An 18,528-nucleotide genomic window follows, 5' to 3' on the forward strand; every position below is an offset into this window, starting at 1 on the left:
GCACCAGTAGGCAAGTAGGGTAAAGTGTCTTGCCCAAGGACACAACGACCAGGACAGAGAGCCCAGGGATCGAACCGGCGACCTTCCGGTTACAGATACGCTTCCCAACCCCCTGAGCCACGGTCGCCCGTTATGTCACACAGAGCCTCAGAGAGGCTGACTGAACACCAAGGCAACCAGTTTGGAGCTGTCAGCTCCAAAGTGATGCTCGCTGTGAGAGATGAGAGGCTCATATGAACACCGGTTGGAGACCACAGTTATAGCAACCGTTGCCTTTGAACCGGGGACCCAGTGTGTTGCTGTCGTGTCTTCACTCTGCTCTGGCTGATGATCATGTGACTGTACTCTAACAGCTGCCACGTGTTGCCACCTGTGCCCAGCTCAAAATCAGGACGTTTGCAAAGCAAGTAATCCAGCAGATTAATGACAGACCTTCTGCTGTGGATGGATCATCTCGTATGTTCTCTCACCTGGTTTCTCTGTTTTCGGCATTGTCTTCCTGTCATGTGGCGGTGTTCGTCTCTGCCCATCAGGAACCCTAACCCTTTACTGAGTAACCCTCATCCTCCATTTTGCAGGTAGCTAGCCAGCAGTTAATCCATTCTTATATAATCTAGTTTAGGCACAGCAGTGCTGTATGTTGTTTGTTAGTTCAGTCAGAATGAACTTTACTGAAACAGCTGGAAGCACAGACACTCATCATTTTATTTTTTAACTCGGAGTTATTTTTAGGGAGTGAAGGAGGATTTAGACTCGGACATGGTAAGTAGTGTCCGTATGAAGTTTGGAGAACTTGTTGTGGTATGATATTCTGTCACATGTAAAATGATTAACTCATTAAGTCTTGAGAGCCTGCTAGCAGGAACCCTTGAAGCTGTTTGCTGAGCTGCGAGGTTTCTGTTGTATTTCAGGGTGCTTAAAGAACCACATGCCTGGGTTTGTTCAGAAATTAGTGTAGCTACACTCACAAAAACCCGGCAACTCTTCAAATGGTGCTCAGAACACATCTTCACTCATACATGTGGAGGTGTCAGAACTCTTCATTAGGGGTACAGACTTGTCACATGTCGAGTTTAGAAAGTCAAAGAGCTAAGCCAGTCAGACTCAGTAGCTGTGACTGCAGGTTGTTTGTGTGGGTGGTGGATCATTCTTCCACCACATGAAGCTGAATGCAGGTGCGAACCTCCCGGTGTACCACAGAAATGCTCCTCAGGCTGTTTGGGGTCACCTGTGAAAGGTGGAGCTGACAGAGCTGCAGGTGGTGTGGGTGTGCTCCATCCTGCTGCAGTCACGTCTTCCCTTCTTGTCTTCATCTTCTCACTCTGTCACAGCTCGACCTCTTTTCCTTTTCCCCTTCATCTCCCCGCTTGTTCGCTCTCTCCTACGCCCACATCCTCCCTCCAGTTCTGTTTCTGACCTCGTTAGATCGTGTCTCCGTGGTGTGTATATATCTATAACGGACACTGGAGCAGTGTTTTAATAAAACATTATGTGTGTGTGTGTGTGTGTGTGTGTGTGTGTGTGTGTCTGCACGCGCGCGCGTATAGCCCTGAGCGGGGCTCTGTGTGTATATCCTGTTGAGACTGTGTGTGAGGAAGATAACAGGACAACCTAGGGCAACTCTCTAATTGGCCCGCACTCCTGCCCTGGATACTCGCTCTCTTTCTCTCTATATATATCTGCTCCTCTTCAAACATTGCGCTCATATCATTCCTTCTTCTTCTTCTTCTCTGCTGGAAGGTAGAGAGAGCCGGGTAGAGGGAGGAAGACACCGTGGGTCGAGAGGGTTAAACAGCGAGACAGACTCTAATGAAACAGTCACTCTGAAGGAGGAGGAAGCGGCTCTGTTATGTATTCAGCTTGTGCTAGCACACAATCAGTGCTCTGCAGCGCTGTGGTGTGAAGCAGTTTGAAGTGAGGAAGGATTTAAACGTTGTACCTGAGTCAGGTTTGGAAATCTTTTCGTCTGCAGTAGTGGGAAAAGTGCTTTCCTGTACATCTTTAATTCATGGAGCTTTTCTCTACTCTTAGTTCAAAGCTGATGTTAAAGTTAAGTTTAACAAGAAAGTCCAGTTCATGAATGACACGTGGAGGCAGGCTTTGCTGACTGGTATATATGGATGGTATGGATGGTATATAAAAGACAGACATAACTGAACTGTTGCTGCACACTAGTGTATGATGATCTGTTCTAAATGCTCAACATTTGCATGGTGGTCACCTGCTAATACCTACTAATTAAAGCCTCACCCCCCTAAATTGGAGCTCTTCTTGCATGGTCTGTTAGCACAGTAACCTCATAGCAGTCATACTATTGGTCACATGATGTCATTAAAAAAAACTCCAAAAGGCTCCAGCAGCACAAACACGGTCCAGAGGTCCAGTTTAGGTAAAGCCTAGCAGACAGCTAGCAGCTACAGCCACCTTTGTCACCATCCACCTGTTAGTTAAAGAGGCCACGCCCCTAATAATGCAAACTTTAAGCCTTAAAACAGGTGAGTTATAAAAACACTCTGCCCCATAACATTGTTACAAAGGAGGAAACGTTTTGGGCTGTGACAAACAAGAACATGATTTAAATGTGTAAAAAGTAGAGGATCAATAATAGAGCCCCGTGGAACGCCACGGCCCCAAGAAAACACTCTGTGATGCCCTGTTCCCTTTTCTTGTGACTCACGGTGATCTCTGATGGTTACTGCTTCCAGAAAACCCTCATTTATATGTGGACTCATGTTTCCTAAAACAAAAAATGCTGCTATTTGAAGTCTTCAGTCTCTTAATACATATGGCAGGTCTAGTGCTCATTTAACCACAGCTTTTCTGCTTCTCTGTGTGACACTGAAGGATGCCTTCAGTATTTGACACTGACACCATGTCAAATATTTGGATAATTTACCAAAATTCATGCAATTATACCACAGTGCAAGTTAACAGGTGAGTTATAAAAACATCCTCCCACTGTACAAGTGATATGAAGGTGTTAGAATTATCCACAGAGACCAAGAAGTTTGTGTATCAGGCTGTAAACATGTTTATTTTTACTGTAAAGATTTAACATGGGAGTCTATGGGGGCTGGCTCACTGCTGCCTCTGCTGCTTTTCTGTTTTTCTTCTTTGTTATTGCTCCATAATAAATCACATGCACAGCTTTTCATCATATTCATGTCCTCTCCCCAGTCTGTGAATACTGGTGTCTGCAGCTTCCATGTTAAAAAGAAAAGAAAAGAAAAAAAAGTCCCTAAAAACAAAAACTGTTGTCAGTCATAAAAAAGCAGCTCTCAGAGTTTCTGTTGAAATGTGCAGCTGTTATTTCACAGTTAATGAAAATATCCCAGCAGCTATTTTTTATCACATCCAAGTGCAACATGCACAATGTGAAGCAATTTTACACAACAGTCAGTGGAAATCTGGCACCCTGCTGTAGTCTCATAATTTATATTTTAATAGTGCATACTACTCATTTTAAATAACTTTTATTTTTATGCCTCAAAAGTTTGAGGGGACCCAGAAAAGTTTCTTTCAAACTTTTATTTAACAAATGAGCAGCATGAAGAGGGAGTGCATAAAAAGTACAGCGAAGGCATTAACAAGGATCTTTATGATTTTTTTCTCATAATGACGTTCTTGTGAGAAGAAATGGAAACATCCTCCTGTACACCTGCGTAGATGTCCCATTAAGATCACTAATGATTAGTGATTTGTGATGTCATTAATCATTAAAACTTCTGCTCAACTTTATGCTGTTTTGTGCCATCCTTTGAAAACAAATGTGGCCTTTTTTTGGTTTTATGCAGCTTTTCTGTGCTTCCAAACTGTTTCTTCAGTTATAGAGCATTAAAGAGGATTCTGCAGTTGATAATAATGCATTCCCTCAGGCTGATGTAGAATTTAGTGTCATATTAACAGTGACAGCCTAACCAGGTGATGGACTGTTTCTAATCTGGACAGAGGGAGCAGCTGCCTCTGCTGTGCAGAGCCACAAAATTAAGACGAGTGCGTGTGGAGCGGAGGAAGCCTGCTTCATTTCACAGAATCAATATAATCAGGTGTGAGGAGGTGTTAGCTGCCCCTCAGAGACCAAACACGCCCATTTAACTAAGTGCGCTATGGAAACACTGAGAAGGCTGCATAAATTCAGAAATTATTCATGGGCTGGAAGCACAAGTTTTCTGTATGTCCCTGAACGTGCCGTGAAACAGTGTGCATAACGAGCGCAGCACAAACCTCAGCGACGCTGAGCTACCTTCATTTCGATTTCTGGACATAAGCTGTTAAATCTTCGTGCATGTTCTCTTGCCGTTTTGTCCCACTTCAAAGCCGGCGCTGTTTGGATGTGGAGAATGAGAATGTTCCGGCTGTCCTGCAGGAATATAAGCACATTGTGGCTTTATCTGTGCTGTCTGTCAAGGATGAAGATGTCGAGTTTCCGCCACATTCAGCTCAGCAAGAACGACTCCAAACTGCTGAACTTTAATGAAACCAACCAGGCCAGCAAGCGTTTAGCTGCTAAAGCTGCTGTGGAGGCAGAGGTGATATCAGGCCGATCAGGGTGATGAAGCAACTTCAAGCTGGAAAATGAGCTGCAAGTCAAAAAGGTTCAAACAGCCTCGCTGTCCTCAGTTATATTTGCATACTGGCTTTAATGCACCTGATTACCTCATCAGCTCATTAGCTGCCCAGCATCACTGGTGTGGATATCTCTAGTAGGTGTGACCAACACCTGGTTGTAGGCTCAGTCATCTGTTTTCACCTTATTAAATGGTGCTGATGTCGCGCTGATGAAGTGGCTTTTAGGCCTTAAGTGGCTGTCAGCTCAAGGACAAAGACTTATTTTAGAGGTTTTTTTGCATAACATGCACCTCCCAGTACCTTTAACTGCCTTTATCTGAACTTCAATCAACTTTCAGCTCTTCTTCTGCTTTACTGCAAAAAGTTCTGTATGTCTTCCACAAGAGAACCAGTGACAGAGAACAGAGAACAGATGTCGTCTGACAAAGACAGACTAATTTTATCAACAGCACAAAGCCCCCTCATGAGGAAATGAATCTAATGGAATAAAAAAACAAAAAACTTGCATGAATAACAAAATCAAAGCAATTGATATAGTATAGTTTAATATTTTGAGAAAATTAAAGTCAAATTTATACAAATGTTTATTTTTGCATCAGAGCAACTTCATGTCACATCTGCAGCTCAGCGCCATCAGCAGGCAAAGCAGCAACCTTCCAAAATAAGTCAGACATGTAGCTGTGTGAATAACTGTGCAGCCAGATAATTAAAGTGTTAATTTTTAATGAGAATAGGAACGAGTCTCAGGGAGTTGCTCCGAGGTAAGACATTTACAGAGTTGGAGACACTGAGGCCGTGCACAACATCATCTACTACAGTCAACAACATCCTACCCAATTGCCTTCGAGTGAATCAGCAGCCCTCTCCAACATCGTTGATCCCTTCAGGAGGCTCTGAAACATCCTCATCATCAGCTCTGCCAGCCCGGTCAGCTCATTCATGATTGATCTGGTAGAAAGATCTACCAACCCAAAAGTATGATCAAAGTTTGCTGTTGGAGACAAACAGAGTTACAGCTCATCGCTCTGCATTCAGCGTACTTCTCTTCCACCTCCACCTCCTCTCTCTGCCTGTCAAACGTTTTCTGCTCAGTTAGATAAAGTGAAAAGTTTGGATGTGCTCGACGGTGGACGGCTCCATCATTTCCAGACGACTCACTCTCTGCACTCAGATGATGGGCAGACAAAGTTTTTGGGGAAAGTGCTTAAAACAAAAACTTTCTGCAGATCATTAGCATGAGCGAGACATCTGCTGGGAATGTAGGACGCTGGCTGTTGTGCAGTTTATGCATGAAGCAGCATCACTCAGTCACAGCATCTCTGCCTCTTCACCCTCTCAAACATTATCAGTTTCTGTCGAAGGACCTTATCATTGATTCTTTTCCTCATCAGAAGTCAGTTTTCAGTACATCTGTGGGTGGGCAATGCCCAAACCTTAAAGCCTCTGCAAACCCAAACCAGCAACAGCCTGCTGTGGGTTTGGGTTTGCCTGACATGCTGCTGTGGAGGTGTCGGGGTAAATATTCAGCTAAGACCCTTAGAACCAAAACCACAAGCTGACCAGCAAGTAAAAGCACAAAATAGAAGCAGAGTAGAGAACAATGAGAACAATTAAAAAACAATACTCCTGCAGGATAACATGTCCAGTTTCCCCATGCAACTTGATTGGTCTTTATAAGTAACCGACAACTCGCTCCAAATAACTCATCCTGACTCCTTCACATGTGAATGATTCCACAGTCTTTAGGGCTTGACAGGAGAGTTAGGGAAGCACCTGGAACAGATCTGGGTTTAACCTTTCTTCTGGTTTTTATTTTTCTGCATCAGATTTAACAAGTGTGAGAAAAAACTCAAAGTATGAGTGATGTTTCCTGAAAGACGTGTGGGTGGTGAAGACGTCTTCACGATGGCTCGACTTTCTGCTTTCATGGAGCCACAAAGCAACACCTCAACAGCTCGAGCTTTCTTGGAAACACACAACGGCTAGTGTGTGTGTGTCTGTCTGTGTGTCTGTGTGTGTGTGTGTCTGTCTGTGTCTGTGTGTGTGTGTGTGTGTGTGTGTGTGTGTGTGTGTGTGTGTGTGTGTGTGTGTGTATTGTACTCTGTCAGTAGATGTTTGAGCTCAAAGAAGAACATGTTCCATGAGGGCCGACTCTGTCACTGATAATAAAATGTTTTAAACCACCAGAGAGCATCCCATCCTGTAAACTTCTACATGTGTAGCACACGGAGAGCCTGAGTGTGTCTGTTTGTGTGTGTCTGTGCGTGTAACTATGTGTGTGTGTTCGTGTGTGTATGTCTGTGTATGTGTGTTTGCGTCTGTGTGCGTGTGTTTTATGCAGTGTGAAGATGCTGATAGGACCCTGCAGAGGTGCATTGATGGTGACCACATTCATATTTAATTAGTGAGGTGTCAGTCAGAGGTGATGGCAGCTCACAGCGGTGTCCTCTCCATCACCTCGGCTCACTCCGGCCGTATCGACACAGACGCGGTGCAGAAGTTCAAAGGGTGAAACGATGCTGCTGCATAGCTGCAGATCTGAGCAGCAATCACAGGTTGAGGGTCTTCATGGAAGCAAATGACATCAGCGATAAGCAGAAGCATGTTGTTGCTGTATAAAATACTGACAGTGGTTTTTGCTAGATGGCATAAATATGAAAATCCAAGGTCACTTCCTTCTGGAACTGGACCTCTGACAGAGTTGGAGGTGAAGTTGTCTGAAGGTGTAATATAGATAAATGTTCCCAGCTTTGAGGCTGAAGACCTGCAGGGACCATTTGTTACCTAAAAATCCACCACCTCCACCTTTTCCTAATGAATTTGAATCATCTTAAAAGAAGTGACTTTTAAAAGGTTTCGGTTTAGCGCACAGCATGTTAGGTATTTGAGATTGCAGTATTGACATCATCCCCCACTCTTCCAGAGTGGATGAATCTGCATCCGGTGTCCCGTGCTGCTCTCAACCTGAGGAGGTTCAGCTTGATGGTTTTTGTGTAAACAAAGAAACTGGCGCACTGAGCTCATACCTCCACCGAGGAAAAGCCAATTTAAGTCATATTTCTGAGGTTTGGAGGCTCCGCTCCTTCGAGGATTCTCTGCATGAGATTATTTTTTCTGGGGTTTCATTGATCGTGCCCAGTTTTCTGCCTCACAGGAAGCCTTTGATTTCTCTGCTCAGCACTGGAGGCGTTGTCAGTCACTGATGTAAATTTGCTAAAACACTGAGGGAAATGTCATGATGCCACGCTTCATGATCTGTCCCTGAGCCGCAGATACAGCTGTCTTTTCCATTGGAGTTGTGTGATTGGATGTGTTAGGCTGAGACTTAATGGTGTCCACACGTGTGTGTTCACACTCGACATGCTGGTGTGACATTCACACGCTTGATTGGATCTCACCGTAGCCCTGGAGACGAGAAGGTGTCGTTGTTCTGTAGATCCTGATCATGTTGGAGGGCAACAGACATGTGCTCAGCTCTGCTGCTGCAGGTAGAGCCGCAAACATCACGACCCACCCACCCAGTCTCTGAGCACACCATTAAATACATAATCACCGCCCATTTTATTAGGTACACCTGTTCAACCCCTCGTTAACACTGATGTCTAATCAGCCAATCGCACGGCAGCAGCTCAGAGCCTTTAGGTGTGCAAACATGCTGAAATTCAAACTAGAGGTGGTCTCGTCCAGGTATCGATAGTATCAGATCGATGCTTTGTTTCTATCCTCTATGTGCAGCTCACTGAAGCGTGTTAAATAAGTAATTTTTTAAATAAAATTCTACACCCCGAACATGAGCTATGAAACATGTCTGTGCTGACTGTCTGCTTTATTTACAGCCTGCAGCACAGTTAAACTACAGACGCTGAGCCAGACAACTCTACATTCAGCTCAGTTTCAAAATAAAAGCTGGAAGGTGTGTTTTACTGTGTTAACTCCTTATTTTAAAAGTAAAAGTTACAGTGATTTAGTGATACTTAAAATGCCTTCAGAATTTGCAACCTGATGATGGTTCATCTCATAAATCAGGACACACTGCGCTCCTCAACAGCAGCTGCCTGTAGAAATAGTTAAAAATATCACTATTGGCATCGGTATCAGTGGTACTGGCCCTGTATTTACCTGGCGTTGGATATACACCAATCTGCAGAGTGGCGCAGCACGAGTTCAAACTGAGCATCAGAATGATAAGAAAGTTGCTTTAAGGGCCTGAGGGCGGCGTGGTTGTTGGTCTGAGTGTTGCACAATCTGCTAATCTGCTGCGATTTTACCACCAACCACCATCACAGACATCAGCTCTCTGGGAGGAAACGCCCTGCTGAGCTCAGAGGTCAGAAGAGAAACAGCAGACTGCTGATAGAAAGGTACTCATTACAACCAACGTCTACAGAAGAACCTTCAAGCAGATGGGCTGCAGCAGCAGGAGACCACATTGTGTCATTCCTGTCAGTAAGAACAAGAAACTCAGACTTACAACACAGTCTGGTTTCTGAACATGACAAGTTCGCTGCACTCAGTCCAACAGAGCACCTTCACCTTCATCACAAAGGCAGCAACACACCTGCAGAAACTGTGTGATGTCATGATGATGTCATACCATGGAACAAAGTCTGAGGAACGTTTCCAGCAGCTTGTTGAGTTAAAGCAGCTCTGAATGAAAAGAGCCCATCCACATCCTAACAAGGAGTAACTAATAAAGTGGCCAGTGTTTAATTAAAGTCTAAGAACACATTGGCGGCATAAAGTAAATGTAAAGAAATGAACACACACACTGTGTCCTGTCCCTCAGTAGGCTTCCAGACGTTGGCCATCAGGAAACAGGATGATACAGAAGGATGATTCTTAACTGTGAATCATGCAAAGCCACTCTGATAAATTCCATGAGTGAAAAACGGAGCAGGTCATGATCAGGGAGCGCTTCATTTAAACCCATTAAACTCAGGATGTTCAGTATTTGGATGAAGCCGCTCATGAGAAGAAACCTCAGCCTGTCAGTCACATTTAATCAGCACTCAGGTAAAACAGATCAGACTCAATGAAACTCAGCTCGTTAACAAAGAAGCTGCACTGATGCTGATGGTGTCTTACCACGTTGCTGATGATATCGTTTAATCAGCACCTCACAGGCCGTCAGCTGACCCCCTGTCCCTGTAATGTTCTGTAGCCAGTGAGCAGAGACCTGTCAGACATGCCGCCAGTCCTTCGGCCTGCTTCTGCTCCACTTAAGACTATTTGCCTGTTAGCAGCTGACCCAGGGTCAGCCAGTCTGGGCGTGTCCCTGTGTATCATGCGCTCATCAGAAACGTCCTGCACAGCGAAGGTGGTCAGAGCAGTCTGCCTCACAGGCAGGAGATGCTAATCAGCACCGCTGTACATGTGAATGCAGGTGATTACATGTAATCACATGTGGGTACATGTGATTGCAGCACTCAGACCTGACATGGACACGACTACAGCACTTTCACTGCTCCTGCAGCGTGCTCACTGTTAAACCCTAACACAGCTGCAGGACACAGAACCACAAACACTGCCTCCTGTTACAGTCCTAATTAGGTCACATGGTGAGTGCACTGATGGAGCTGAAGTTGTTGATGGAGGAAAAACAGACTTCTGTGCTGCTGTTTGTTGGGTGGATGTGAGCAGGTGGATGCTGTTGTCACGGCCAGCGGGGGCAGACCGTGTGGAGAGTGTGTGGTGGACCCAGGCGCGAACACAGGCGAGGAGACAGGAGTGAACTTAAACTGAAAGAGAGCCTTTATTTGGGCTGATGCAGGAGGGAGTAGACAAAACATAACAGGGACAGACTGCAACTAACCAAAAACCTAAACTGGAAAAATACTAACCTGACTGTAAGGAATAACTATGATCACTGTGAACAGAATGCTGTGCAGATGCATGGAAACTGTGAACCAAATGGCATGACGAAACAGACATGACCTGCACAGAACCTCATCGTGCGGCTGCATGAAAAACAACAGAAACCAAATGGCAAACCTGAACTGCACAGAATCCTGAAAAACACTTAACTTGACCAGAGGGGAAGTACACAGACAACGCGACAACGAACAAAGGAAGACTGAGGACTTAAATACACACATGAGGTGATCAGGGGAAGTGGAGACACATGAGAACACAGCTGACTCGAATGAAACATAATGACAATACAGGGGAGAGAAACACTAACTACAATGAACAAAGAACACCAGACTCTTACAAAATAAAACAGGAAACACGGAGACATAGACATGGAGATAAAACATGACATGAACTTAACCGCATAGACATGAAACATAGACGCAGGAACCAGGGAGACTGAGTACAGGCGGAGATGACAGAAATAACTAAGAAATAAGGCCTGAACAGCAACCTAGAATTTAACTAGACTGAAAATAAATACAAAAATATACATAAAAACTCAAACACTGGGTCACATGACCCAGTACCGTGACAGCTGTGCTGTTTAGGATTGTGTCACAGTGAGCTGGCTCTGAGAGCAGGGAGCCCTGACTGACGGAGGCATGTTCTGTGTCTGTTTGTGGGTCTGTGTGCGGCGCTGATTGCTGTTTTGTGTGGTTTTCTTTCTTCACAGTCTGAGTTGTTAAAATGTTTCTGTGTGGATGTTGAGTCTCTCTATTAAACACGTCCAATATATAAAAGTCGTTTTATATATTTGAAGAAGGATGCAGACTGATTGACTCATGGAGCAAACTTAAGCAGTAAGTGGTTTACGCAGGATTACAGAGGATTAGTCACATGAGCTCGTACAGCGTACCAAAGACAGCTCTTCTTCATTTAAGTTTATCTGAATTCATCACAACAACTCAGACATCCTGATAAAAATATCATTTATAAAATCTCAGCTTTGTATTTAGAGTTTTCTGTTTTAGGAAGAAACACAGTTACAATGATGACCTTTAACCTGTCCAATCACGTTGATGGACGTGATCTGTGATCACTCTGCTCTCATCCTGTGATTATTGGGCATGCGGGTGCAGGCTAGAGGGCTGACGGAGCAATCAGTCACACATCGTTCGTGTGATTTTAATATGTTATTCAGTGCAAACATGTCACTGGGTTTACACAAAGATCGCAGGTTAGATAAATCAGAGATGTTCCTGGCGACCAATTTCTTCGTCTACTAAAAAAAGATTCTTCAACAATGAACCATGCCGCTTCATTATCAACATTACATGTTATACTCCAGACAGCAAGGCAGAAAAACACTTTAAATAAACTAATGTTAAATATTGTATGAAAACATGTTAGTACAAAAGTTCACGTGTTATTAAAACTGTGACTGAGCAATGCGCCGTGCATTATTGAAGCTAGTTCATCCACTTCAATAAAAGTTCAAATCTAAAATAACACATTAAATCATTCATTTATTTTCTTCTGCTGATCTGAAGTTGGGTCTCGGGGGCAGCAGCAGGGAAGCCCAGACCTCCTTCTCACCACGTCCTCCAGCTTATCCAGAACCATCAAGGCGTTCCCAGGCTAACCTCCTCTCTGGAGGACAAGCCCGGCCAGAATAGACAGGAGGCGAAATGTTCACTTTTCTACAACAAGCGAAGCTTCTCTGTAGTTATTATTCAAATTCACCTGTTTAATGGTGTATGCTGTAGTAGTGTTCTTATTATTTTGTCGAAGGTGACTTTCTGTTCCTCCTCTGAGTTTTTGTTTTTCTTTGACCTCCGGCCTTCGGACTTTTCAAAGTAAGTGGAGAAGCAGAAAAACACGGTTAATCATAAAAACAGAAATCGAAGCTTTCAGTCTAAAAGTGTCTTTTGGGAGACGCGAGAGTGCCGCGAGTGGAGTGATTACAGCCTTGCTGATTGGAGCCTTGCTGAAGTCAAGTCGCTCTCTGAAAACGTTCAATTATCTTTCAGCAGATTATTTCATTAAGTGCACAAATTAGTGCAAGCTCGGGCACAAAGACGTGTGTGAGTCTCTTTAATTTATCTTTTATCTCTTCTCTCTCTGCAGATTCATCTCTGACCAAGATGAGCCCCTGCTCCGAGGCAGGGAAACCCTGTAACCCCTGTCTGGATGCGGCGAAGGCTTGTAACCTTAACGAGACGTGTAAACGTCTCCGATCTGCCTATAACTCCATCTGCAGCAAGACCACGCCCCCGCAGCCCTCTGCGGGCTATCAGGAGCCGTGTAGCAGGAAGCGATGTCAGAAGGTGGGTGCAGCGCCTCAAGTTTGAGGGGAAATCCTGAAGCAGTGAGAAAACTGCCCAGCGTTCAGCTCAGCTGCACGAAGCTCAGCTTAATTTCACACTTTCACAAAGCGTAGATAAAAAAAAACAAACTCCGAACCTCTCCACAACAGCATCCTGCTCCAGCGTCAAAGGCAGGGAATGTGGGAAATGTAGCAGGGAGGTGGTTTAAAGACAAGGAACATAGCTCTGACCCAGACTGCAGGTACATGCTGCAGGTCACAGGCAGGGGATGCTTAATAAGGCAAGGCAAGGCAAGTTTATTTGTATAGCACAATTCAACAACAAGGTGATTCAAAGTGCTTTACAGAGACATTAGAAACAAAAACAAATGAAAAGCATGATTTAAAATTGATTAAAACAAGCAAACAAACAAACAAAACAGTATATAAAATCAAAACAGATAAAATCAGAACAGTAGATAAAATCAGTAGTTAAAATGTTAGTTTTGAAATTTAAGCTTAAAAGTGTGGATTTGGTGCTTTATTCAAATGCAGCTGAGAATAGGTGAGTCTTCAACCTGGATTTAAATAAATTGAGTGTTTCAGCTGATCTGAGGCTTTCTGGGAGTTTGTTCCAGATATAAGGAGCATAAAAGCTGAATGCAGCTTCTCCGTGTCTGGTTCTGACTCTGGGAACTGATAAAAGACCGGATCCAGATGACCTGAGGGATCTGGAAGGTTCATACTGGGTCAGGAGGTCACTGATGTATTTTGGTCCTAAACCATTCAGAGCTTTATAGACCAGCATCAGAACTTTAAAGTCTATCCTCTGATGGACAGGCAGCCAGTGTAAAGACCTCAGTGCTGGACTGATGTGGTCCACTTTTTTGGTCTTAGTGAGGACTCGAACAGCAGCGTTCTGAATGAGCTGTAGTTGTCTGACTGATTTTTTAGGTAGACCTGTAAAGATGCTGTTACAGTAATCAAGCCTACTAAAGATGAATGCATGGACTAGTTTTTCCAGGTCCTGTTGAGACATCAGATCTTTTATCCTTGATATACAGTGGGGCAAAAAAGTATTTAGTCAGCCACCGATTGTGCAAGTTCCCCCACTTAAAATGATGACAGAGGTCAGTAATTTGCACCAGAGGTACACTTCAACTGTGAGAGACAGAATGTGAAAAAAAAATCCATGAATTCACATGGTAGGATTTGTAAAGAATTTATTCGTAAATTAGGGTGGAAAATAAGTATTTGGTCACCTCAAACAAGGAAAATCTCTGGCTCTCACAGACCTGTAACGTCCTCTTTAAGAAGCTTTTCTGTCCCCCACTCGTTACCTGTATGAATGGCACCTGTTTGAACTCATCATCTGTATAAAAGACACCTGTCCACAGCCTCAAACAGTCAGACTCCAAACTCCGCCATGGCCAAGACCAAAGAGCTTTCGAAGGACACCAGGAAAAGTATTGTAGACCTGCACCAGACTGGGAAGAGTGAATCTACAATAGGCAAGCAGCTTGGTGTGAAAAAATCAACTGTGGGAGCAATCATCAGAAAATGGAAGACATACAAGACCACTGATAATCTCCCTCGATCTGGGGCTCCACGCAAGATCTCATCCCGTGGGGTCAAAATGATCATGAGAACGGTGAGCAAAGATCCCAGAACCACACGGGGGGACCTGGTGAATGACCTGCAGAGAGCTGGGACCAAAGTAACAAAGGTCACCATCAGTAACACACTACAACGGCAGGGAATCAAATCCCGCAGTGCCAGACGTGTTCCGCTGCTGAAGCCAGTGCATGTCCAGGCCCGTCTGAAGTTTGCCAGAGAGCACATGGATGATACAGCAGAGGATTGGGAGAATGTCATGTGGTCAGATGAAACCAAAGTAGAACTTTTTGGTATAAACTCAACTCGTCGTGTTTGGAGGAAGACGAATACTGAGTTGCATCCCAAGAACACCATACCTACTGTGAAGCATGGGGGTGGAAACATCATGCTATGGGGCTGTTTTTCTGCCAAGGGGACAGGACGACTGATCCGTGTTAAGGACAGAATGAATGGGGCCATGTATCGTGAGATTTTGAGCCAAAACCTCCTTCCATCAGTGAGAACTTTGAAGATGAAACGAGGCTGGGTCTTCCAACATGACAATGATCCAAAACACACCGCCCGGGCAACAAAGGAGTGGCTCCGTAAGAAGCATTTGAAAGTCCTGGAGTGGCCTAGCCAGTCTCCAGACCTCAACCCCATAGAAAATCTGTTGAAAGTGAGTTGAAAGTCCGTGTTGCTCGGCGACAGCCCCAAAACATCACTGCTCTCGAGAAGATCTGCATGGAGGAATGGGCCAAAATACCAGCTACTGTGTGTGCAAACCTGGTAAAGACCTATAGTAAACGTTTGACCTCTGTTATTGCCAACAAAGGATATGTTACAAAGTATTGAGTTGTATTTTTGTTATTGACCAAATACTTATTTTCCACCCTGATTTACGAATAAATTCTTTACAAATCCTACCATGTGAATTCATGGATTTCTTTTTTTTCACATTCTGTCTCTCACAGTTGACGTGTACCTCTGGTGCAAATTACTGACCTCTGTCATCATTTTAAGTGGGGGAACTTGCACAATCGGTGGCTGACTAAATACTTTTTTGCCCCACTGTATTCTTGAGGTGATAGTAAGCTGATTTTGTTATTGTCTTAATGTGTTTTTCTAAGTTTAGGTCTGCATCCATCACTACACCCAAATTTCTCGCCTGGTTTGTGGTTTTTAGGTGTATAGATTGAAGTTCTCTGGTGACCTGTAATCGTTTTTCTTTGGCGCCAAAGACTATTACCTCAGTTTTGTTTTTGTTTAGCTGAAGAAAATTGTGACACAACCAGTCATTAATTTCCTCAATGCATTTACCAAGAGCCTGTACAGGGTCTCGGTCTCCTGGTGACATTGTGATATATATTTGTGTGTCATCTGCATAGCTGTGGTAGTTTATTTTGTTGTTCTTTATAATCTGTGCCAGTGGGAGCATGTAAATGTTAAACAGAAGGGGTCCCAAGATGGAACCTTGGGGAACTCCACATGTGATACTTGTCTGCTCAGATGTGAAGTTACCTATTGATACAAAGTATTTCCTGTTTTCTAAGTATGTTTTGAACCAGTTTAGTACAGTTCCTGAAAGACCTGCCCAGTTCTCCAGTCGTTTGAGTAATATGTTGTGGTCAACTGTGTCAAATGCTGCACTGAGCTCCAGTAAAACTAAGACTGACATTTTTCCACTGTCTGTATTCAGACATTTGTCATTAAACACTTTGGTCAGAGCGGTTTCAGTGCTGTGGTTCTGTCTAAAACCCGACTGGAAGGCATCATAGCAGTTATTCTGTTTTAAGAAGTAATTGAGCTGTTGAGAAACTGCTTTTTCAATGATCTTACTTAAAAATGGGAGATTTGAGATCGGCCTGTAGTTGTTCATTTGTGTCTTGTCAAAATTGTCCTTTTTCAGTATAGGCAGCATAAAACAGTATAAGCCCTGTTTTATGCTGAAGGTCCTTCAGGCCTCATCCTCCTGGTCACACAGGCACAGTTTTCTGTATTGAAACAAGTGGTTTAACTCACACTCACTCGGATGGATGCACCAGGCTTTAGTATCTTGCCCAACGGTACTTCAACATACAGACTGCAGTAGCAGGGGGTCAAACCTCCAACTTTCTGATTCGTCAATAACTGCTCAGGGTGGCAGTTGAGCTCAGTGCGTTGAGCAGGCACCCATGTGCTGTACGGCTGAGAGCGGCCGGCCCAGGTTCAAATCTGACCCGCGGCCCTTTGCTGCATGTTTTCCCCTCTCTCTCTCTGCTTTCCTGCCAGTTCTTCACTGTATCTGTCAATAAGGCCAACATAAAAATTAAATAAATAACCGTTTTTCCTTCTGAGCCTCTGACTGAAACTAGTTCATGTAAATTGAGAGCATGCAGCACTCACTCACAGACTGATCTGTTTACCAGGTCATAATACCTGCAGGTGTAAATTATGTAATTATTCTCAGATGATCTTTTAGTACAGTAACCTCATAGCAGCCATATTATTGGTCAGATGATGTCATTAAAAAAAATGCTCCACCAGCACAAACATATGCACGTGTGCAGTAAGCACACAGCTAGCACTGACAGCTGCCCGTGTCTCAGCGCCCTTCAGAGTGATTGAGCATCATTTACAGCATTTGTGGCACCTGAGGCTCAAACCTCACGGCCTCCATGTTTAAACCGTCCGAGGGTCTCTCTGATGATGGTGATGATGGTGATGATGTGACAGCGCCTGGACTGCAGAGCTGGTGTTATGGTATCAGCGCTGCGCAGGCTGTGATGCTAAAAGCTTTCTAAAGGCTAAAAGGTTATTAACGTTTCAAGTTCCTCCTCCTCGGTTTCACTTTTACGTCAGTGGCAGAATTACACAAACTGTTTGTTGGAATAAAATCTTTAAAAATAGTCAAGTAAAAGTGCAGCATTTAAAATGCTTTTTTAATACAGTTATATTTCACCTGAGAAAGCATCTAAATTCAGCTCCACAGCTCCGAGGCTGAGATGAACACCCCTGGGCTCCATGGATCACAGACTCCTGGGAAAATCCAATAAGTCTGTGTGTCCTCATCACCGGGCCACAGCCAAACACCTGCAGAAAAACTGCCAGTTTTGCTCCCGGCTCAGAGTAGTGAGGAGTTTTTACCAACTGTGAGTCAGTGACACTGAAGATGCTCAAACACAGATTCAGTGCAGCAGATTTTACTGTGAGGATCCAGAGCAGCCTCTCTGAGCGTGTCAGGAAACATCACAGCTGAAGTAATTCTAGACTCGTCAGGTTTCGGCTTCAGTATTGCCTCAGGGCGTTTTATATTGTAAGGTCACGACCCTGCAATTATAATAATGCAAAAGGTAACATCCTGTTTGATTCAGTCACACCTGACAGGAAACAGTTAACTGAGCTCAGAGACCAGTTGAACAGGACGCTCAGACTTCTCGAACAGACTTCTATCCAATCAGACCTGAGGAATCACCCCCTGATGGACATGAGAAAGACTGCAGGCAAAGTCCATCTTTTATCTACAGTTTATGTCTTCAAATGATGCCGCAATTAAGGATGGGTATCGTTTAGGTTTTATCCGATACCAGTACCAAACCGGTACTTTTGAAACGGTGACGGTGCTTAAACAGTGCTCGAACCGGTGCTTAAAGAATGGAGAACACAGACTTTGTCCAAAAATCTCTCATGTTTAGCAGTTTTTTTTGTAAAAAGATAACAATGTTAGCCTTTTCTGCAGCTATAGGGTATCATTCTTGGTTGCAAGCAGTGCTTAAACAATGGAAAAAAAACACAAACTTTGTCCAAAAACCTCTCATGTTTAGCTGTTTCCCACTTTTCCTTTGGTCATTTTAGCCTTTTTGGCCAGGGTGAAGGGAGTATCTGCCATCAAACAAGAAGACAGCAGTATGGAACTACAACGGTGTTTGCTAGTTCACCTTACATGCATTAATTTAATAACGTGGTTAGCTTGCACACGAACAACATTAAGCTACTCACGCAGAGAAGAACAGCTGCTGCTGCATCATCATCCGTCATGATTTCTGCTACACTGGCAGGGCTAGGGGCCAGGACTCTCCTATTCGGGTTTTTGGGGGATGTTGCTAACTCCGGTCTGATAACAGGCACCACACCCGCAGTAGATGTGCTCGATGTGAGGTCTCGCAGCAAGCTATCAAATACGGTGCATTTCTCTGCTTTTAACAAAATGCTATACGTCGCCAGGT

At 44.0% G+C, this 18,528-nt stretch overlaps 1 protein-coding gene across 1 annotated transcript in view; it reads left to right on the plus strand.

Annotated features, from left to right (window-relative positions):
• Positions 1–18,528, plus strand: part of gfra2b (GDNF family receptor alpha 2b) — a 165,877-nt gene that overhangs the window by 104,305 nt on the left and 43,044 nt on the right. Inside the window, exon 4 of the mRNA XM_082542446.1 lies at positions 12,550–12,749. Coding sequence (XP_082398572.1) covers positions 12,550–12,749 — 200 coding nt within the window. The remainder of the gene's footprint in view (positions 1–12,549; positions 12,750–18,528) is intronic.

The sequence above is a fragment of the Aulonocara stuartgranti genome, assembly GCF_965226115.1.
Source record: "Aulonocara stuartgranti genome assembly, chromosome: 7".
Lineage (NCBI taxonomy): Eukaryota > Metazoa > Chordata > Actinopteri > Cichliformes > Cichlidae > Aulonocara > Aulonocara stuartgranti.